The sequence below is a fragment of the Ambystoma mexicanum genome, chromosome 12 (genome assembly GCF_040938575.1).
Source record: "Ambystoma mexicanum isolate Mex_15411 chromosome 12, UKY_AmexF1_1, whole genome shotgun sequence".
NCBI classification, from domain to species: domain Eukaryota; kingdom Metazoa; phylum Chordata; class Amphibia; order Caudata; family Ambystomatidae; genus Ambystoma; species Ambystoma mexicanum.
In genome coordinates, this window is record NC_090936.1 from 85,397,057 (window position 1) to 85,420,343 (window position 23,287).

Here is a 23,287-nt window from a genome sequence, read left to right on the forward strand (position 1 = left end):
TAACTGAGATGAGTGCGCATGCGTGAAAGAGATTAGTGTCACGGAATAGGGCATCGCGCATGCGCGATAATGAATAGCGTTCATAAACGCTATCACAAGCGGCGGCAGCTCTTTTGGACAGCTGACGCATTCGAAGAACGAAGCAGAACAGAGGTAAGCACAGTGGAGTAGGATTGAGCAGAGAGGAGCGTAGTGGCCTAAATATATGGGAATAATAAGTATGAACATTTAACTTACAGAGTACGCGCTAGATAATGATACTACAGACAGAGGTGAATGCATACTCTGGGGTCAAAAAGCCAAACAGGTAGAAACCTATTGGAATACTATGTATTCACATAAAAAGATTATGCTTAAAAATGATCTATAATGGATGTTTTTGTATTTTTTTTGTATTTGTTATATTGTTTGAAAGCCATGACGGAGCACAACCAAACCCGGTATGTGCAATATAATTTTCTTTAATAATTTTCTTTACGAAATTCACTCAATGGTGAAAAATTGGGAACAAATTATAATGATGGGAATGTCACTGATTTGCATATTATTTTATATATAATAGTGTTGATAGCCCTGATGATGGACGGAGGTCCGAAATGCATTGGCAATAATTTTGGAACACTGATTGGCCAGGAATAAACATACATATCTGATAAATTATATCAAGAATGGTGGATTGTTATTGAGGAACATAACTAATGAATGAAATATAAATCATTGATGAGAGGTAATTGAAACCGGACGAGGGGAGAGAGAGAGCGAGCTCATCCAGGGATGGAAGTTGTCCAGCTCTATGAATGCCCATTTACAAACCATGATTGTAAATGCATGTGACAAAAAAGGTTGCCAGGTGAAAAGCACACATTAAAAAATAAGAAGGTGTGTACTGTTTTCAAAGAAGTGTTAGAGTTTAAGACGGTGTTTTGAACGGCGTCACACATGTGACGCAGCTCGCCACTCTTCCTTTCCGCGAAACCTGCAGTGATGAAAAACTCCCACCCACTTCTGAGAACAGGGGAGGATTTCTGCAACTGCGCAGCCTGTGGCTTCTATAAAAGCTGTTCGTTTTGGCACACTTCCCCATCCAGTTACTATTTCTGCAAAGATGAAGACGTCAAGTTGCGCGGTTGTGTTTACGAGTGTTTTGGTCTCTTTTCTAAGTGGTGCTGCTGCGGATGAAAGGACAGAAGACACAACGGCAGAGAAATCGACAAATACATGCGCCCTAAAGCTGAGGAGCGGCGGGAAATGCGAAGGCGACGAGTGCCCCTATCAAGTGACGCTGCCCCCCATGGCCATACAGTTACCCAAACAATTCGGTCTCCTCGAAAAGACCCTCAAAGAGGTGCAGAGTCTGAAGGAAACGGTGAACAAAATGAAGAAATCTTGCCAGGACCGCAAGCTGCAGGCAGACGATAACCAGGACAGAAAGAACAACGAGCTGCAGGTGCCCGACGCAGAGGGTCCCACGGACAGCAGCCACGCCGCCGACAACAAAATACAGGAGCTGCAGACAAAATTCGACAAGATGTCGGCCAGCCTAAAGAACGCGCGCAGCCAGATCAGCGCGCTGCACGAGCGGCTCGAGCGGCTGAGCCCCGTCAGCGTCAACAGCCTCGAGAGCTACGTGGACAGCAAAGTGGAGAACCTGACCTACGTGCTGGCCAGCCTGGACAACAGGTGCGCCTCCAACTGCCCCGCCCTGGAAGCCAACCTCAGTAAGTAGCAGAGACGCTCTAACCGCGAAGGCGAAATGTAGCAATGTTGCCGAGTCTTAATACTATTCCTTAGGAGACACCGAAGGAGAATTACCAATGCCTACCAACATTGGCAGTCATTGCATATGGATATGAATAGAGAAAGGTATTCAAATGTGTCATGTTGTGTAGGTATTGCAATTCACTATGCAAAAAACAAAAAAGATACCACCCCTATTTTATTACTAAAACAAAATACACTCCTAATGACATAGATGGCACTCCGATAAACAACAGACGTTTAGAGGTTATCAATTTGAGGTAATTTAATGGGCAGCTGCTTCATGACTATGCACGTGATAAAAGATACACATGAAGGTTGTCGGCGCATATCTTTTCACGTTTTAGGTTTCACAGATATAATATGCACATACATGTTGAGGCTGAGATGGACAACCAGACAGCCCTGAAACAACACACACAAGTGTTTTATGATGGCGCAATCCCATTGGAAAACACTCTGTGAATCAGGCCCCAAGTCAGAACATGCACTTGACCGATTGCCCAATCAGAATGCTCTTACCGATGGTATTTCTGATATAAGCATGTTGTTCGCAATCCAGTGATGCCCAGTGGCTGCCAGAGCATTGAGGCACCCACTATGATAGCGTCCGATACACCCTAGCTCATTTAAAAAAGTAATCATGAAAGGGTTTGAAATAACTAACTACTTTTGGGTCTCTAGGACAACTGGTACAATGCATTTGGGAATATATACAAAGAGGTATTAGGACACATCTAGAAGACATTTAAAGCATAATGGCTCATCTAACTGTAACACAGCGGAATTCCCCAATTTAGTAGAGAAGGCAAGAAAACATGCATTTTAGCTTATTTTAAGTGGAACTCAACAGAGCAAATGTGCTGCTCCCAAAGAGCACATACTAATTACATTAGTATGAGACACAGCCTGTTGGTGTTATTAGCTTATTTTCCCACTGACCGCCCCTAACCACACTAGTCCCCATGGCTGTTCACATCCAGTAGCTGCCCCTACCAGCCCAAAACACACCATAGACTTTGTTTTGTCAACGGTCTGCCAGTGTTATTTCAAGGCAGCCTTCTGAGATTTAATGGCTTAATATCAGCTGTAAATGCATGCCAGGGTAATAACACGTCTTAAGTGTGCCATCTGCCACTTTATTTATAAGATTTATATGTGTCCTCATAGCCACCATTCTGTTAAAAATAGGCATTGGCAAAGCCAACAGTTTTGGCTTGTGTTCAGGTATTAAATAGATATGTCTGAGGCACTTAGATTGTACGCCCAGGTACTCAGACTATTTTCCTTCCAGCTGTTGCTGATTCATGGCCAGATAGTGCCATTGTGGAAGTGCCTGGGAAATGCCTATCCCTTGCCTACAGAAAAGGCAAAAACGGATGCCTTGCCCATGCTTTCTTTTCTTTGTCTCCTTATGTTTTTTATTTACTTATTTTATTGATCTATTTGCTGCAGCACACACATTGTCCAAAGAGACTCAGAGAGCCTATATTGCAGCATCATAGCTCAGTTAAATCACAAACAAGGTGATGCACGCAATACAATATTGGGAACAGTGGGGGCCGGTTCAGATATGATATATTTTCAATTTTACGAACAGTGAGAGAAAGTGATTTGCCCAGAACCACAAAATTGTTTGGGGGCAAGGGTTGGAATTAAAACCGAGGTTTCAATAATAAGCATTTTTGCTAGTAGGTCACTCACATCTCTTCTCATCATATGAAAAATAAACGTTCTCCTGTACACAAACCTAACAAAGTGAGGAGAGAGAAGGAATGGGGAGGTGGAAAGTGGAAGGCAACAACGAAAGAAGGAAATGTTCATAAACACCCAAGCACCAGTCCAAGATCACCAATAAATGACAAAGCGTCACATTTAGCAGAACATGGGAAACTTCTTTCTCTACTTTTCCCAGCCCTATTTTGAACGAAACATTGCAGGACATAAATCCAGCATTCTGGTATATCTTAGGCACCAGGGAATCGGAGTGAAAGCAGAGAAATTGAAAGTTGGGTAAATAAACAGCTGGAGGTGCATGGTTCATTAGGATCACTTTCAGTGCGTCTTGCTTTTCTCTCTCCGAGACAGTCCTAATTTCATAGCACTTCGAATTGAAGATGAAATTAAAAAAAGAACATTTGAAAATAAAAATACACTCTTCCAAACTCATGAAATGCATAGCCTCTCCTAGATGCTTACTTGCAATGTCTGACCCACATGTGTCAATCAAAAGGACCAGAATTTAAAAAGCATTATTTATCTCGTCATTAGATTTTCATGGCAAATACAGCTGCAAACTGGCTGCGTGTCACTAGAGGCACCTTTAATAGTTTTGGCATGTCTACACTCTGGGAAGGACTTTAAGACCCCCTAGTCTTCAAAGAACATTTTGCCAATGGCTATCACTCCCCTCAACCCTACTTCTCCAAATGTGGAGCGCCCCCTCTCCCTACCCATCTCCAATACCTCTTCTACCCCTCAATCCTGTATGTAATCCCACTGGGTGTGACCCCTATGTAGAGGGCCTCATTGCTTACCAGCTAGATGCACGCTTTTTAAAATCCCATACATATATAAATATACTGCAACAGCACTTTTGATACTGGGGCTTATCGTTTAACTTTTTAGGTTAGTGTGGCCCTCAACTTCCAGCATACACTGTGCCGTTAGCTAAAACACCAGCAAAACACCAGAGCTGGATAAAGGGTCTCCTCATGACATGAGCACAGTTGGCAACTCTCTGCAAAGTTCAGGCTGACCAGCATTTTCTTGTCAAAGGATCCCATTTACAGCTTTGACAAGGATGAGCGCTATTGTGAGGGGGCTGTTCAGTGAGCAGGCACCAGCATCCATGGAGTCATTTAGGCTACCTTCTCTCATGCACACGGATACACTTGGTCGGTGCTTATAGGGGCAACATGCTAGCCTTGACAGCCTTCTAAATGGCAGACAAACATTGATTTGCCCTAGGGCCAGCTTTGGTTGCTTCCTCGAACACCATGTAACTTGGGTGAGCATGTGACACCCATGTCCCTTGGTGCATCCCTTTTCCAGTGATGGGCTTTCATCTATCAAAGCAATGGATTCTGGGAGTTGCAGTGTTGATTAACTGAAAAATAAAACACGTACTTAAGGACCAGATATCCTAAATGTGTACAAGTAAAGACCTGCATTGGAAAAAGGTTGTCCCAGTATAGGGTGACCAGACTTCTCGGTTTTGCCACCCAAGGGATATTGGATTCATAAGACAATGACAGCGTGGATTTGACAGCTGGTTGAGCCAGGGAGCAACTGGTGTATGGAGTATAATATCCGACGAGAAGGTCATAAAGCAAAATTAAGCTCAACATACTTGGGAAGAAATCCCGCATAAGAAGGCGTTTTATTGGTAAACGTTGGCCATGTTCCAGGAGGCCCAGGGCCTTCCAGCTGGAGGCCCATAAACCTTCCCACGGTAGCACTGCCGTTTGGCAAGGAAGGCTCACATTTATGACGCATTGGAAGCCTGCACTACAAAGAAAGAGCATCATAGCTCAGTTAAATCATTTAGATTATTTAGAATGCCTTTCACTTGTCACAACTGGTACTTCCGCTCAGGCATATCAGCACCATTACTAATGTTTACCATTGCCGTGTCTCATGTACCTCTAACAATAGGTGGCATTTCTACTATTTCCTGTGAGAACCCGAGTGCAGAGGACTATCTGTCTTGTTCAAGCACGCGCTGCTTTTGGCTGTCATCTTCTGGGAACACCCATAAGCAAATGCATTCTTTCCTGCGGCCAGGTTCTTTCGAAAGAGGAAACGATGACATGCGTTGCATTGTCCATCCTTTCCTCATCACGCGGCCAAGTTTGGGAAATGCAGACAGAAGGCCCCTTTCTTTTTCCTGCAGCACCTTTATGGGCACACAGTCCTAGTGCAATGGTCCCCTATGCTTCCTGCTCAAGAGGGAGAACTGTAGTCACCTGTAATACATGTCAAAGAAAATTCCTAAAAACGTCAGAGTCCCTGCCTTATAACATCCACCACAACTAAGATTGCACGCGGTGACCATCTAAAGGTGCAACACACAACGTAATGTAATGAAAGCTGTTACACTTCTAACACATATACGATTCCACATTTCCCAGCGACGTGAGCTCTTTAGCTCCTGTATCTAGCACAGAAGAGTTGGGTTTGCTCGACACCAACAGAAAAAGGGAGCTACTTTTGACTTCACAGGCAACCATGGTACCATACACCTATGTGACGTTAACTCCGTGTTTGGCAATGTGTACAAAGGGTGTCTTAGCATACACGCATAAAGACATTTAAAATATGAGGAGTCATGTATAACATACAAAGGCCCTTATTCACAGAGCGTTTTCCAATGGGCTTTTGCCATTATAAACGCTGTGAGTTAGGCCCAAAAGGTTATTATGCGTATCCCAGGTGGAAGTTGTTTTTGCGACTTCCTATGTACCAGCTAATCAGCAGCTCTAGTTACAAGCTGAGACTGGTAAACCCAGGAGCTGCTTTTAGCTCGTGTTCTATAGTTTATTTCGGTTCGCGCGCACACGCACACGCGCGCTTGACGTGTGATTTACACATGAGTAAAGAGCACCTGATCTTCAACTTTTCCAGGCCTTTTTGAATTATTTCTATGTGGCCTCATTGGGCCAATTCACAAAAGACTGACACAGTTTGAGTAACAATATTTGCCGTAGAGATTAGAATCTGTCCTCTTGAGAAGCACACTCTACACTGCTAATCTACAGCAGACCGAAGGAACTTACATTTTTTAACCAGACACCAAAGTTCATCTTTCCAAAATCTTCCCACTATCCGTTGACCAAACTACAAACAATTTCAAAGTAAATCACTTATCGAACAATTCTCTTGCCCCTAAAACGCACTTCACCACACATGCCTCGAACCATCCAGAGTGTAGGAGGGCAGCAAAGACTGTTCTGTCCCAGCTCATGCACTGACACCACGGTTCCACACGCAACTTAACATTCCTTGATCCCCCTTCCAACTTCTACAGCCCTCTTCCACTCACCACCTCCAGCAGTCAAAAGCAGCAATGTGACAGCTATATAAAAAAGCTAAAATACATAAAGATAATGTGAAAATGTGAAAACTCGCTTTCACCTATACAAATAAAATCATGGCACTGAGAAGTGGCTCATCTCAGTTGCATTCATTTCGATCATGCAAATGTGCCTTCTCCTACCACCTAACACTAGGGATGGAGGTGTTGCATAGTTCTGTTGTCAATTTATCCAGTATATATTTTGGCACCTAGCTGAGAGCAAGGCAAGATGGCACCGTGCCAGTTAGGATCTTTTAACGTCACATTTCGCAAGTTAGATTACTGCCCTGTGGCAGAAGGATACATGCCCCCAATGCTGGTGCAGACGGCCAGAAACACAGTTATCTAAGAGAGAAAAAAAGATCCACAAAATAAATGTTACCCAAAATTTTAGAGAACATTTTTCATACTTTATTTATAGTTGGGTATGAGATTCAGATTCAACCGGTTCAGATTCATCTGGAGGCTCATTCTCTCCAGAGCCTCCAGACTGAACAAGTGCAACAGTCTCTTTCTCCATCTTCCTACCTCTACTCTTCGACCTTTTCAACTTACTCAGCACAGAACCGCAAGACTTATCCTTGGCCCAGGGACCACATCTCTCCAGCGCTGAAATCTTTCCACTTGCTCCTCGTGGCTGAAAGGATCAAGTTCCAATACCTCTGCCTAGTTCCAATACCTCTGCCTAGTCCACAAGGCTTTCTGGGAAGGGGGCCCCTATTTTCTACAATGCTCTCTTCCTAAATACTCTCCTTCCAGGGCGCTCCACTCGGCCTCCTCCAACTCTCTGCGGGTGAGCTGTTTTTCCAAACAGAGATTTGGGGGTAGAGCCTTATCGTCTGCAGGTGGCTCCCTCTGGAACAGCCTACCTGACTCTCACCATCTTGAACCGGACCTCCTTACGTTCCGGAAACTCCTCAAGACATTACTATTCTCTTCCTCTCTCTCCCTCCCTCTCCCTTGCTAACCTCCTTCCTCTTCGTTCCTGCTTCCCTCCTTCGTTCTCATTCCTAACCTGTTCAGTCAGCTGACTGGTTGCCTGGTGCACCTTCAGAGCCTCACAGGTCCCAGGCTCCCCCGCCAAGCCTACACATTCTGCCTTGCACTACTGCACTCGGAATAAGTTCCATGAGAGTGGCACCCACCCTGCACTTAATCCTGGCCCCTGCTGGAGTGGGTGCACTTTTCCCCACCCCTTCCCTCGCATTTCTGTCTGCGCACTTGCACGACCTTAAATGTACGAGGCTTAGCATGTTTGTCTGTGATGTCCTCCTCTATCTCCCCTCCCTAGCTGGCTGTGGGTGCATGCATGGGCGCATTGTTGACCAACCTTTTGTCTTGTATGTCCCCCCCCCATGCTAGTTGTTGCTGTTAGATCATTCCGAATCTTCAGGCACAAGAATGACTACGATATCCCCTTCCCGCCTTGAAGCGGTTTGAAGCACTTCACTTGTGTATAACTGCTTTACAAATAAAAAATTACAATCCAGCAGGGTGTCATTGAGTTGCAAGTCTGGTACAGTCTTACCGTAAAGCAGTGCAGGTGTACTTAGGCCACGCCCCTTAATGCAAGTCCCCCCTTGTTTCAAAGGGGGAGGGCTATTAAAAGCAGGAGAGCTGGGCACACTGGCATTATTTGCTTTAGCGCACCCCACCCCTCCTTTTTTTACCAAATCACAGGCTCGGAGCCTGTGATGAAAAAACAAAAGGGAGAGACTGGGTGCACCAAAGGTGTAACACCAGTGCGCCCCAGCTCTACTTCTGTGCCTACAACACCCTCAAGGTGGCCCTTTCATACCAGGAGCCACATGGTTAAAGGTTTGCCTGTGGGGTCGACGCCCGCAGGCAATCCTTTAACCACTCTGCTCCTTGAGTGAAAGGGACGCCCACTGTGTGTCAGCTCTTAACCCAGAAACAGAAGGGGGAGCTGTGTTGCCCAGCCCCTCCTTTTTTTTCCTGTGTAAAGACCCAACACGCAACAGGAACCGGTTTAACCGAGCAACGGTGCATGGCTAAACGGCTGACTGCCTGTGTCAGCACTTCGGATTAAAAAAACGACTGGGCAATGCCTTTTCTTTTATCTAATCTTAAGTGCTGACACCTGCAGGCAGCCCTTCAACCGTGCAGTGCTACTCAGTTAAATGGGCTGCCTGATGGTTCGGCATTGTTGGGGCTAATCTGAGTGAGACCTAGCAGGTCCCCGGTTCTATCCCGGCCCACTTAAGTCACTGACAAAGTGGTTCTCTGTCACATTCAGCCGCAGCAGACATTCTTCAGCTGATCTGTCCTGTCCTCCACGACTGCAAAATATTCATCTGGCAGGCCGATTCTCATGAGCCAGAATTTCTAGCCTTTCATTCAGTACTTGGAGCAAGAACGAGCGAGTCCCTCATTTGTTTCTTAAAATAAGAGATGGCCTTGCAGTTATCAGTTTCAATCAGCAAGAAACCCATGTGTGATCATAAAGGTGGACATGACAACATGTCTACTGTTCTATACGTGTACAGAGATGAGTAGCTGTTACAGCGCCTACTTAGCCCCACACGACCACCAAATCAGCAGTGACCCCAATCAAAGGTGAAATCGACCCAGCCCGACCAACATGCGATGCCTGCTTTGGCTTTTATGAAAAAGCATGCCGAGAGCAGGCTGTACTCTTCAGGAGGTGTGTGAGCTAATGGTGTAGCACAGTAAGAACCCAAACAACTTAAGTAGCAGCAATCTAGGGCATGTACTCTGTAACCTCAAGCCAGGCTACTGACACCTGGGAGAGAAAGTACTTTAAACAAGCACTGGCAAACCAGATGAGGTTTCTAGACAAGTCTGATCTATGAAAGTCTCTTCAAAACAAGTTCACCCCTGTTCCTCTAAAACCATCAACGACCACATTGACACCCTGGTTCCTGCTTTGGCTGACTTCTGCAACCACTCCTTCGCCACTGGAGTCTTCCCTTCCCCCCTGAAGGACTCCCTTGTGCACCCTCTTCTTAAGAAACCCTCAGCTGACCCCTCCTGCCCTGCTAACTACCACCCAATCTCCATCACTGCTTTCCTGGGCAATGTCCTGGAAAAGCTGTCCATCTCCCAGCTTAATCTTCACACTGAATCGGTTGGTTGTCTCCATGACCATCAGTCTGGCTTCAGAGCTGCCAGGAGCACGGAAACTGCTCTCCTGAACACCTATGAAGACCTGCTGTCAAACCTTGACTTTAATACCCAGTGTCCTCATTTTACTTGATCTCCCTTCTGTCTTTGACACCGTCAACCATGACATCCTGCTCAACAGCCTCCATGTTAAACTGGGTATCACTGATCAGGCCCTGGCTTGGCTGACCTCTTTTCTCGCCCATCGACCCTCCCATGTCCAACTTGAGTCCTTCCTCTCCTCTATCTCTACCTGTGGTGTTCCCCAGGAGTCTAACCTCTTTCCCTGGCTGTTCACCCAATAACTGGCACTTCTTGCCCACTGCATTGCCGCTCTCTGCCCCAACTTACAGTGCTATGCCAATGACACTCAGCTCATTTTCAGGCTCCCTTCCGCCACCTCTTCGCCTTCTCTCATCTCGGACTGTGTCCGCTATCCAGGAGTGGTATGCCGCCAATGATCTCTGCCTTAATGCAGGTAAGACTGAGATTCTCCTCATCGGCACACCTGCACCCTCTGTTCCTATCGCTCTCTGACCGGCCTCTCTTGGCCCTCTTCGTTCTACCACCTGTGAGGCTAAAAACCTAGAGTCATCTTCGACTCCACACTCTCCTTCTCTCCTCACATCTGACGTCTCTTAAGAACTCACACTACCAGCTGCACCTCCTCAGAGGTATTCTTCCTTTCCTCTCCTTCCCCCAGAAGCTCACTGTCTCCAGAGCTCTGGTTCTCTCTAGGCTGGACAACTGCAACAGCCTCTTTCTAAATCTGCCTGCTTCTACTCTCCGCCCTCTGCAACTCACCCAGAACAGGACTGCGAGACTTGTCCTTGGCCTCGAGCCCAGGGATTGTATCTCTCCAGCACTGAAATCTCTGCAGTGGCTCCCAGTGGCTTCGAGGATTAAGTTCAAAACCCTCTGCATTGTCCACAAGGCCTTCTAGGGCCTGGGGCCTCAATACCTTCATTTCTCTCTTCCTAAATATCTCCCCTCTCAAGCTCTTCGCTCATCCGCCTCCAACTCCCTCAGGGTCAGTCGCTTCTCCAAGCAACGAGTTGGTGTGAGATCTCTTTCTTCGGCTGGGGCCTCCCTGAAACTTGAGAACCATCTCCGGTTCCGGAAGCACCTCAAGACGTTCCTCTTTGCTTCTGCTTTCTCTCTTTCTCTCCTTCTCTCCTCTGGTGAACTCCTGACTGAAACTGCACTGGTCACTTGGCTACCCTCTGATCTCAGGCCCAGGTCCCCTCCCCCGCCAGCTGCACACCTGCACTGCCTCCCGGGCAACCCCTGCACTTGAGGCTGTTTCCTTATCCCTACAGCCCCCACCAGCTCTTGACACTTGATGTCTGCACTTAGCCCTGCACTTGCCACAAGCTGACCGCGCTTTACCTATTGTTTTATTTCTTCTATTTATTTATTACCGATGATCCTATGTATCTATCTTATTCGCCCTCCGCACTTTCCCTTTCCCCCTTCCCTGCACTTGCGCGACCTCAATGTCACCTGGCTTAGTAAGATTGTTGTCTCTGTCTTCCCTCTGTTCTCCCTCCCTTGCCTCGTCGCGCCTTGAAACACTTGTGTATAGGCGCGATATAAATGCCATATGCTATCATATCAATGCCAAAAGTTACCAGGGTGTAAGGAGGAGGGTGCAAAGTTTTAAAGAAGGATGCAATAAGGGGCGCGGAAGTGCAAGAGAATGAGAAGGACAGAGAATAGAGCAATAGCCCAATATAAAATAACTTTAGCTGGGAAATGGAAAGCTAGGCGCCCGAGTTGCTTTTTACAAACAACAACTGATTATTTTCACTATGAAGTGCAAAGCAAGTTTAAAAAGTCTTCAGGTTTGGAGTGCACCATATGGCAATAAAGCAATGCACGAAGTACTGGCCCAAACTGCCGATGTGAGCCAGTTTCTTTGGCCAAAGGGGGGCAGTGTGGAGAGTTAATTGTGTATATAGTCGTTTTGACCAATGTTGGCAACCAATTCCGCCTTTTCAAATCTGTATTTGCAACAAATGTAGTACCAAAAAAGAAAAAAGAAACACTGTAGCAAATAGAGTTTACCATGAAAAGTAACAAACTGGCATTTGGAATGGTATCCGGTGATTCCATTGAATACAATGCATCGAATGCAAAAGCCTCAAAAAAATGCATTTTTGGTAGGTAAAGTTTTTTTTATTAAAATGGGTTTTAAGGGGTAAAAAAACAGGGGTTGGGGGGACCCCCCATTAAAAAAATGGAGAAAAAAATGCGCATTCGATGCTTTTGCATTCGATGCCATCACTATAAACCATTTGGATTGTGGCCCACTCTGGTATTCCAAGTAGTTTGTTGCAGTCTAAACGTGACAGTAGTTAAAACTTTTTGACCACCATTAACCATGACAATTGCAAGGCAGTATTCTATAGTAAAACCAATATTATGAATCCACTCGGGCTGAAGCTGCTGTGTAATTTAACATATTGTACCCCGCATGCAGCATCGACGGATTACCATAATGAATTGTATTAATGTCTTCCTCCGTAAGAATGAACTGTGATTTCCAAGTTAAAAGATATATTGCCTGCCTCTAAGTCCTCAGTAAAGAGCTACCAATGATTTAAGACATTTGATTTTACTTTTTAGGGACAGACACCCACATTTTCCCTGAATGTTGCCCCTTTATAGTTGCTTAATGTATTAAACACAATGCGACTAACGCCCATTTCATTGAATACAATAAATGGAAAACGTCAAGTTATTTGAGCCCGTGTGAGTTGTGAAGACACAAATTCACGGCACACACTTTTTAAAAGCTGCAAACGTCCTGAGAGACCACGCAACAACAGCGATAATGAACACTATACTAAAAGGAACCCAGCTGAGGTTGGCCGCATTTGCAGGCAGCTTCCTGGGGTTGGGGGTTGGGTGGGGGAGTTAAACGCGCTGCTGCATCTTTGCTTCAATAACATCAGCAGGGATCCAAGTGAAATGGACCACGAGGGGGACGTGAACGCTTTCCTAATCCGAGGGAAAGAGCCAGATTAAAAAAGGTGTGGCCTGATTTTAGTCAGCACTGAATGCCTCATGCCAGCCAATTGCAACACAGGATGCTGTACATATGCAAAACAAAAACCGGGGGCAAAAACCCTCAGTGGCTGCCATAGCCACGTTCCAAAACGATGTATTTATATGCCTGAGCCTCCTAAATCTTGTTGGCCAATTATCGATGATCCATCCGAATTTCCTTTGATTCATAAACATGAGACATGAGTTACTGAGATTATTTCGAAACTTGGATGGAATGGATCCATTTTCAGGTCATATATTTCCATTTTAATTAAAAAAATTGGCATATTATTTAAGGAAGAGGGTAACTGCGAAATTACCACTTCCTGCAGACTTTCTCCACAAGCACACTAGGATGAAAACAGTGTGAGCGTTTATATTCAGTACAGACTTCAAAACTAGTGAGTGTGCATACCGGGGCACAACTCGCCAGACATCGCCCCCACCCCCCACAACTACCTTCCCTGGGGGCCAGACAGTAAATTTAGACACGCCACGAACCTGCTGCTCTAATCACAGCAGCGTGCATTCGCTCCCACTTCGCCCACCACGCTCAGCTCCCCTTTAGTAAGGCAAATGCTGTGCACCGTGCCGACGAACAATGTCGCTCCAACAGTAACAGGCAAACAAGATGGCTGTTGAAAGATCACTCCGCTGCTCGCGTTTGGCGCACTCATTAAAGCAGGAATGACGGAAGCACATGAATAAAAAACAAGGCCAAGCAAATGAAAAAAAACAGGGCCCAGCTGGTGTTATGGCGATTTCATTGCCAAGCGTCGGCAAGTTGCCATTCCAACGCCATACAATGCACCTAAACTCCCCATTCTACTTACTCTCTCACGTTTTAGCGCTATGGTGGCTTACAACATCAAGCGGCATAACCCCTGCAGCCGTACATTTGCCTTTACTGCCAATTATTCTTTGCGCATGCACCCCAATGCATTACTCCTTATCCCCACAAATTGGCATGACACAGAATTTCAAATGGCAATCTTGGCCGCAGTTTTATTTCCATGACAACAGAATTATTTGTACACATTTGTGAACTTCATTCTGTCCGTGTGGCGCTTGCTTGCCGGATTTCCTTTGCTTCCCCCTATACTTGGTATAGTAGGCCCCCAACTCCCCCGACCCATTGTACCTGTTCCAATCCTGCCCGTGCAGGTGTCCGTGGGTGGGGAGAGCGCCGTTTGTTTTTTGGGGGAAGCTGAGCCTTATTTGTCCCTACCAGACGCCCCCGCCGTTTAGGCCCCCAAGAGGCGCTGGTCCGGAAGAGCGAAGACCCATTCCGTTTCCTTCTGGCTCGTCCGGAGTCTATCATTTGTGCTTGGTTGCCCAAACACCGCCAACTTGTCACATCCTGGCCTGGGTGTCCTGCGACAGCAACACCCCAGGTCTCCTGCTCTTTTGCTTGTATTTCGTGGGTGGGTGGGTGGAAAACGAAATTCCTTCCATCTGCGAGGCGGCGACCGGGTCCCAGTGCAGGAGCGAGATGCCTGGCACCCCGGTCCCGCCTGCTTAAATCCTGATGCCCCCGCCCATTTTCTTTTGTTCTGCCCTTCGCGGGCTTTTGGGCCATTAGGCCTTTGGCGCCTTTCCGCCCCTCGCCTTTTGACCCCCAAGGGATGGTTCCAGGTCTTGGCGGCATGACACCGCAGGGGTTAAACTGCTGCCTCCTCCATTTTTAGCTGATTTTTCCGTCGTCAGCTCCATAACCCCTGCAGCCGTACATTTGCCTTTACTGCCAATTATTCTTTGCGCATGCACCCCAATGCATTACTCCTTATCCCCACAAATTGGCATGACACAGAATTTCAAATGGCAATCTTGGCCGCAGTTTTATTTCCATGACAACAGAATTATTTGTACACATTTGTGAACTTCATTCTGTCCGTGTGGCGCTTGCTTGCCGGATTTCCTTTGCTTCCCCCTATACTTGGTATAGTAGGCCCCCAACTCCCCCGACCCATTGTACCTGTTCCAATCCTGCCCGTGCAGGTGTCCGTGGGTGGGGAGAGCGCCGTTTGTTTTTTGGGGGAAGCTGAGCCTTATTTGTCCCTACCAGACGCCCCCGCCGTTTAGGCCCCCAAGAGGCGCTGGTCCGGAAGAGCGAAGACCCATTCCGTTTCCTTCTGGCTCGTCCGGAGTCTATCATTTGTGCTTGGTTGCCCAAACACCGCCACGCCACTGAGTGGGTTCTCGCCCACTGTGGCTCCCCTTCTTCCTGTCTCCTTCTCCCCTTCCAGTAACTTGCTAGAGATGTCCCCGAAAAAAGAGCTCCGTTTCGTTCGTGGACAAGTTTTCCACCGTCCGATAGGAAGTACTCGGGTGTTTCCCCATCACTCAAGCCATGCCTATTCTGATCGGGAACCCCTGCCCTTGTAATTTTGCAACACCCCCCCTCAGCTTCCTTCTTCCCTTCTCAACTACTGCCTGGCTCTCTGCCCCCTTCCCTTGCGCCGGGGGAATCCCTTCCGACCCTACAGTTTCGCCCAACTGTGTTGCTATTTCCTGCAATGATCTCGTAATGTCCCTCAGCCGGACACCCCTCCCCAGGCTGGTCAGGTCGTTCCCTCCCAAGAGTATTACCAACCCTCTGGTTTCTGCCGCCTACTCAGCAATTTCCATGGCTGCCCCTCTAGCTGCGCCCACTTCATCCCTGGCACCCCGTGCCACTCCCTCTTGCCTCGCCGGCCATCGCCGCCTCCCACCGCCGAGTCCAGCTCGCCCTAGCCTTTGAGATGCATGCGCGCCCCAATACCTACACGGTACGTTTCCTCCTTCCTAGTGCTGCTGTGAAATGACAAAAGGAGGGAACGGCATGGTTAACTTATATTTTGCGGGCCTGATATCGTTTGTAACATCCTGAAGACCATCTCCCCCACTTTTGATGTCTTCCGGCCATGCCTGCTCGGGGCACTTCTGCCCCTACCACCTTTCCATCTTGCTCCACCTTAGCCAGGGTGGGCCAGCTCTGGGACACCTCTGCCCCTGCCACCTTTCCACCTTGCTCCGCCTTAACCAGGGCGGGCCTGCTCTGGGACACTTCTGCCCCTACCACCTTTCCATCTTGCTCCACCTTAACCAGGGTGGGCCAGCTCTGGGACACTTCTGCCCCTACCGCCTTTCCATCTTGCTCCACCTTAACCAGGGTGGGTCAGCTCTGGGACACCTCTGCCCTTGCCACCTTTCCCCCTTGCTCCGCCTTAACCAGGGCGGGCCTGTTCTGGGACACTTCTGCCCCTACCACCTTTCCATCTTGCTCCACCTTAACCAGGGTGGGCCAGCTCTGGGACACTTCCGCCCTTACCACCTTTCCATCTAGCTCCACCTTAACCAGGGTGGGCCAGCTCTGGGACACTTCTGCCCCTACCACCTTTCCATCCTGCTCTGCTCCACCTTAACCAGGGTGGGCCTGCTCCGGGACACTCCTGCCCCTGCCACCTTTCCACTTGCTCCTCACTCTGCACCCGTGATAGGTTCCTCACCACTTTTATTCAGCAAAAGCTCCCCAACCAATTTAACCTTGCTCTGCCTGCCCTTGCAAGAGTTACCCTGTTGGGAGAGCGCCATTCCTGGCAGGTGAGGTTGAGCTGAATTCCTTTTGCTTGATTTTCAGAACCACTTTGCCTCCTTTGCCCCTTCTCTCACTCTTATCCCTTCCTATACTTTAAAGTAAGGATCTACCTTTCCATATTCCTTATGTTTGCCCACTTCCCCTGGCCCTTACTCCTTAACGGGTGCTTGAGTTCTGATCTTGATATAGCCCACCGATACTTTAAATGGGAGGTTCCACATTCCCTTGTCATGTCCGGCACCACGGATGAAAATGATGACTAGACCCCCCTTTCCCATGCAGTTTTGGAAATGAATGTTGACCCCTGACCATCCATTCCTAACTTTGGCGATCTCATTAGCACCTGTGTCAACCGCCTGATGCTTCAATCCTGCTCACGTTCCCTTGTTCCCCACTTAACAAAACTGGCATAACCAATTTACCCACATTGCCCCTTCCCTAGTTCGTAGGGTTATTTGGCATCTGCAATGTTTGAGGTATTTATAACATATTTAATACCCAGCCGTTTCACTGAGCGGACCTGGTGCCCGAACCTGGTCTGCTTCGTGTCGTCTTGCCCTTCAAGCGAGATAATAATTCAGCACTTACCCAGTGCTATGAACCCTCAGGTATCTGAACGCTGCTGTTTATCACTGAGAGGCTGGGTTTGGCCCTGCCGAGATTCGAACTTGTGTGAGCAGGTTCCGTACTGGTGTCAGAGCGGGTGGTTACCCTGTTATGCAGTTCCAAAACGGTGCCGGCCTCCCATGGAAGCTCGGCCCCCGCACCGCAGTTCATAATGCAGAAAGCTTCTCAACCCGGGCCTTGCAATCCCTGCTCACATTCACCAGCCCATTCTGACCAACGTGCACCAAACCGCAATATTCCATGTACTTCCCCCTAGCCGTTCGCACATCGTATCCACCCTTTGCCACTATAGGTCAGTTCAACCCAAAATTATGTGCACTACAGATTGAATCAATTGTTTACTTGCCAAATGCGGCGCAGGGCCTGACTCCCCCACCAGAACCCTCCTGTACCATTGTAACTGCTGGCCGCTACCGTGCCCTAACCATATATAGTGTATGTCCCTACTAGCTTAATATTGACTCAGGGCAATTACAGGACTTCTGACTATTACCGTGAAGCCGTTCCATACTTCCACCTCAGCGCCCTAGGTGTAGCACTTCCTCCAGACCCCGGCCCTCCTAACTTGGTAGAGCCCTTCCCTTCCAACCTGTCTAGCTTCTGCCCACTTCTGCAATAAACCAGCAGTGGTAGGGGACGGCGGGTAATGACCTAAAACTAGTGAGATATTCCTTGGCCACGATCTCAGGTCTGCATCATACCCCTGTGTTCCCGCCTATCCATGGGTTGAAAACCCCCTGTACCATCCTACCGTTTCCACCCCAAGGCCCAGTTTCGCTTTGCCCCACTGTATTGTGGCCTTTGAAATCTGGGGGACAGATGGGGGTGGCACCCCCGGACTAACCCGCCTGGCAGCGAACGCAAGCCCCTCTGAATGCGTTCCCCTCTCTTCGCTTGTTCTCCTATCAATGCATAGATGGAACGGCGGCCGTACTTTCCAACCGCCCCTGCGGCCATGCGCGTCTCCCAAAGTGCGCGACATGTGTCCACACAACCAGTGCTTTAAATAACCCCCTTTTCCCCCAAGACTACCTGTGCCTTCAATTATCCCATTTAACATTAAATTAACCTTAAGATTCCATGTTCTTCCCACTAGCCGCTCGCACATCGTACCCTCCCCTTGCCACCATTGGTCAGTTCGACCCAACATTAAGCGCACTACAGACCGAAATTGTTTCCTTTCTTATTATCATACTATTGTGGTTGCAACGTTTAGTTTTGCTAGGCGGTTGGTTGCTCGATGACAACCATGCCTGCTACTTGGAGGTCCCTGCGACCACTCCTTTGCTGGGAGCCCGTTTAATTTGTGTTAATCCCCCCCCGCCGCTCTCGTGTGCAACTTTATGCACTTTCCCCTCCAAAACGGGCGGGCGGCCAACACACTGAACTATCTTCCCCGCCAAAAGCCCCTGACGCACAAACTTATGCCGAATAAAATTGTCGTGCCTGTGCACCACATTGGATGGATCACTGAGCGACGCAGTTCACAAGCTATGCACGCCTTCTAAAGAAGCACATGGCCCCTTCTCATTCCAGTTCCTGGCAATACCCCCCTTGGTGTCCCTAGTGAGGCGTGTTGTCCGTCCCCATCTTGCCACGCTGGTGAGCTTCCCACCACCGCTTAGGCGTCCCCACCGGTTGGGGGAAACAGGCGTGTATAAACCAAGACATAGTAACGCCCATGGGGTCCTCTCCCTGCATCTCTGCCCGTGTGTGTTATCCGACCCACGAGGGGATCTTTAACCTTAAATAACCAATGGGCGCAGGCGCCAAGTCATTCTCATGAATCATACTTAATTACAAGTGTCCCATCACTGCAGTGGTTGTACTAACACACCCCTTGCCCATGCCTGCCAAGGAACTACTTCAGGGAACTACCAGCCGCCTTCCCTGCGCGTGGCAAGAGACGGGCCCAAATTGCGGTCTGGAGAAGACAAAACTTCTGCGTTTATATCACGCTACGCCTCTGGGTATCCAAGTGTTGCTTATTATTACCCACGGTGTGTGGAGCTCATTTGACGACCTCAAAAGGATGAAAGGCTGACTTTGTCCCTGCCGAGATTCGAACCTGCGTTAGCAGGATCTGCACCGATGTTAACGCGAGCGCTCTACTCGCTGTGCCACTAGACCGGTCTCATACCAGAGATATGGTCTGATGCTATACGGCGGCCGCCTGAACTCGAACATCCCCGCAACTCTTATCCTCACATTTAAATGCACCCGAATATGAATTTGCTAATATACCAGGCGCTTGGCGAAGGGAGACAGAGTACGATGCCAAAAATCCCTCCATGCCTTTATAATCACGCCCATCGCACGCCTTTCCTGTCCCCCCTATTTGCATTTCTTGACAACCGTCGCCCATACCGCTCCAAACTGTATGCAAAATTACCCTCTACGCCACCTCAACAAGCACAGCCATAAAGGCGACATCCCACCGTCATTGCACATTCCCCTGTTTTCCTCACGCACCTGGCCTCGAAGCAAATATGAGCCCGACGTGATTGAACACGCAACCCTCTGAACTGGAGTTGGCCGCGCTACCATTGCGCCCCGAGTCCTTACTTTAACACAAAGCGCACTCCCGCGCTCCCGCCCCGACTGTTAACTTTAATAACATTATGGTGCACACCGCCGGTCCTCCAGTGCCAACCGTTGCCATGCTGAAACTGATCCCCCATTATTTCCAAGCCACCGGATCGTCTGTTAGCTGTTGAAACCAGCCCTCCCTTCATCCTGGTCCTGCCCTACCTGCAGCAGAATCCCACTTTCGGCAGAGTCCCACCCTGCTCTCTATTCGCCCTGCTCCTTACCCGACGCTCCTTCATTCCTGCCACGGCTTCATTACTGCTACGGCGATCCTCCTTCGCTGGAACCTGCCATCGCCGGAACCTTTCTACCTCTGCCACGGCCCACAGCAACACATCCTCACGAACCACGGCAACACCAACCGGTCCAACGAAATTCCTTCCATCTGCGAGGCGGCGACCGGGTCCCAGTGCAGGAGCGAGATGCCTGGCACCCCGGTCCCGCCTGCTTAAATCCTGATGCCCCCGCCCATTTTCTTTTGTTCTGCCCTTCGCGGGCTTTTGGGCCATTAGGCCTTTGGCGCCTTTCCGCCCCTCGCCTTTTGACCCCCAAGGGATGGTTCCAGGTCTTGGCGGCATGACGCCGCAGGGGTTAAACTGCTGCCTCCTCCATTTTTAGCTGATTTTTCCGTCGTCAGCTCCAAAACCAAAAAAGAAAGGAGAGACTCAACTATAGGAACATTAGAAGCAATCCGAGTAATGAAAGGTAGATCAGGGCCTGAGAGGTAGGCCCTAATGGACAAATAGACTATAAAAATACAAACACGTGAACAAGCTAAGAAGAAAACGGAGAAAGGGCAGAGGTCAGTCTTACCTGGCAAAAACAAGACACCAAGGAGCACATGATGTGGACATTCATAGTCGGCTTTACTTGTGTGTAGGATGTTCATCAGCGCTTGTCCAGTGACAGGAAGGTAATGAAAGTTAATGTTATGACCCCTTTGTTGGCTAGAATGAAAACCTTTTATGTTTACATTTTGTAGATCTGAAATGCTTATTTCCTTGGTAATATTCAGTTAGTGAATCTTTAAAGTTAACGCTGTACGTTTTGTGCATTTTTTTGCAGGTTTCCAACTACTGAACACAGACTGCTCCGATCACTTCAAGTCAGGTAAAAGGTTGAATGGAATATACAGGGTGACTCCTGACCCTAAAAATAAAACCTTCGAGGTTTACTGCGACATGGAATCCATGGGAGGAGGCTGGACTGTGATACAGAGGCGCCAGGACGGTAGCACACATTTCAACAGAACCTGGAACGAGTATAAAGCTGGCTTTGGAAACCTAAGTAATGAGTACTGGTTGGGCAATGATAAAATTCACCTCTTAACCAAAAGCGCTGATATGCTGTTAAGAATTGAGCTAGAAGATTTCAACAGCACCAGGGAGTATGCAAAATATGAACAGTTCTATGTGGCCAATGAATTTCTTAAGTACCGCCTGTCTGTTAGTGGCTACTCTGGCACAGCTGGGGATGCCTTGCATTTCAGCAAACAGTATAATCATGATCAGAAGTTTTTCACCACTGCAGACAGGGACAATGACCGGTACCCTTCTGGGAACTGTGGCGCCTACTATAGCTCTGGGTGGTGGTTCGACGCTTGCATGGCTTCCAACCTCAATGGCAAGTACTATCATGCAATCTACAAAGGGGTACGCAATGGCATTTTCTGGGGCACCTGGCACGGTGTGAGCGAGGAGATGCCACAGGGTTTCAGACAGACTTTTAAATTTGTCAAAATGATGATCAGACCCAAAAGCTTTGTGGCATAACTTCTTTTCAGTTTTAACAGGACCAGTGCGACACAAAAGTAATTCTATACAGCTACGTAGGTCACATGGTTTACCATAGTCTTCCTGCAAACACCTAGGACCCAGTCAAAATGAAAAACAACGGGTCACTAAACACGGCACTTGGCTTGAGCTGGCATAAATCCTTGCACCAGCCATTTGTGGAAGTGAACTTTACTTCCATAACATTTGAAAAAGGTTTGAAAATGGTCTTTTGCACTGAATACACTTTTCATCTTTTCTTTTTAGGAGTCATATTTTATGGCATTATTGAAGCTTTGCCAACACAGCTGGCATTACATAACATATTGTGGCAACGCCTTCAGGCTGCTTTGCATTAAACTTCGTTTTTAGGTTCATTGGCCCTAAATGCTTTGCAAACGACAGACTTAAAATGGAACAAGAAACGAATGTGTCGATTTCTGAGCTCGAGTCATCTGTCGTCGCATCTCAAAGCCAATAAAATGCCTTAGTGAATCAATACACCTGCAGCTGATAAGTGGTAACCTCAAGGGTGCAGGTTTCAAACCCGACACATTCAGCCTGTCATGTTTCTAAAGTTGATAAAATGTGTACTAAATTGGGGAGGGCGGTTCGGTAATGTGTGCTTGTTCTACTGGTGAACAGAGATGCATACGTGCCTTCGCTGGCCACTGCGTTTTCTGCGGTGTGCTTTAAACTGTAATACTCTAAATCACGATTGCCTTAAACAAACTACAACATTTTTAAATCCTGCGTTAATCTGCAACATCTTTGAGCAGTTAAAAACAAGACGTCGTCGTGATCAACTGCAACAAGAAAGATTTGCATTTGTTTATTCTAAACATGCACGTTTTGAGAGAAATATACAAAAGGACTATCAGCATACCACGTGCTCAGTGGATAAAACAGCGAAGATGTGGGTTGGACGTTTATTTTGTGGAGGGGGGGGAACAGTCATATCACTGGTGCAGTTAACAAGTGTGGTCTGTTACCATTTTTTTTAATGCAACACTGGCTTTGTGTGTCACCTAAAAAAAACAGGATCAGAGGGCATTTAAGCGGTGTTCCATTTTCATGGTATTTAGCAAACATGACTAGTAATGTACTTTTTAAGGCAATACCTATATGTCGCATGAACGCGGAAATGCATGGTGAACGTAACCAAATATACGACTAAAATAGATCAAAGACATGAAGTGTGTTTAAAATATGCATGATTTAAAGCTTTACTGTTTGCTAGAAATTATTTTTTTAAGAAGATAACGTTTGAAAATGTAAGATGTACACTCGTTATGAAAACCTATAACAATCTAAGTTATTTATTCTTTTGAAAGATATGGTATATTTTCAGATTAATTTGCTGCCAAAATACATTACGAATAATAAAATAATGTATTTCATCTAACTTTCTATTTGTACCATGACTATTTTCAAAAAGTTATTCCTTTGACACATGTTTGTGAGAAAACAGTGTACATTAACTATGACCTGTGTTGCGCTAATATTTGCACTGGTGATGGAACCACTAGCCTCTGGCCTGCGTGCACGACATCTCCACAGAGGTCTTACCATAGGTCCCCATAAAATTGTCATTTCCCTCTAGGACGACGACGTGGTGCTATTCATCCAAAACCCCACTGAAAATCTAAACCCCATAAGGCACGAGATAATCAAATTCAGCATGGCCTCAGG

The 23,287-nt window shown here is 47.4% G+C and overlaps 2 protein-coding genes across 2 annotated transcripts in view; one reads left to right on the forward strand and one right to left on the reverse strand.

The window, feature by feature from the left end:
- Positions 1 to 23,287, reverse strand: part of CCDC146 (coiled-coil domain containing 146) — a 1,748,551-nt gene that overhangs the window by 1,417,019 nt on the left and 308,245 nt on the right. The window lies entirely within an intron of this gene.
- Positions 1,003 to 23,000, forward strand: FGL2 (fibrinogen like 2). Its single transcript, XM_069628050.1, has 2 exons — positions 1,003 to 1,718; positions 20,889 to 23,000. The coding sequence occupies exons 1-2, from the start codon at positions 1,106 to 1,108 to the stop codon at positions 21,593 to 21,595; spliced, it is 1,320 nt and encodes a 439-aa protein (XP_069484151.1). The 5' UTR covers positions 1,003 to 1,105; the 3' UTR covers positions 21,596 to 23,000.

Bases quoted from the DNA above. Each gene is read 5' to 3' on its own strand.
- FGL2 (XM_069628050.1), top strand. From the start codon at position 1,106: ATGAAGACGTCAAGTTGCGCGGTTGTGTTTACGAGTGTTTTGGTCTCT. The intron at 1,719-20,888 runs GTAAGTAGCAGA...ATTTTTTTGCAG, and splicing joins CGCCCTGGAAGCCAACCTCA to GTTTCCAACTACTGAACACA.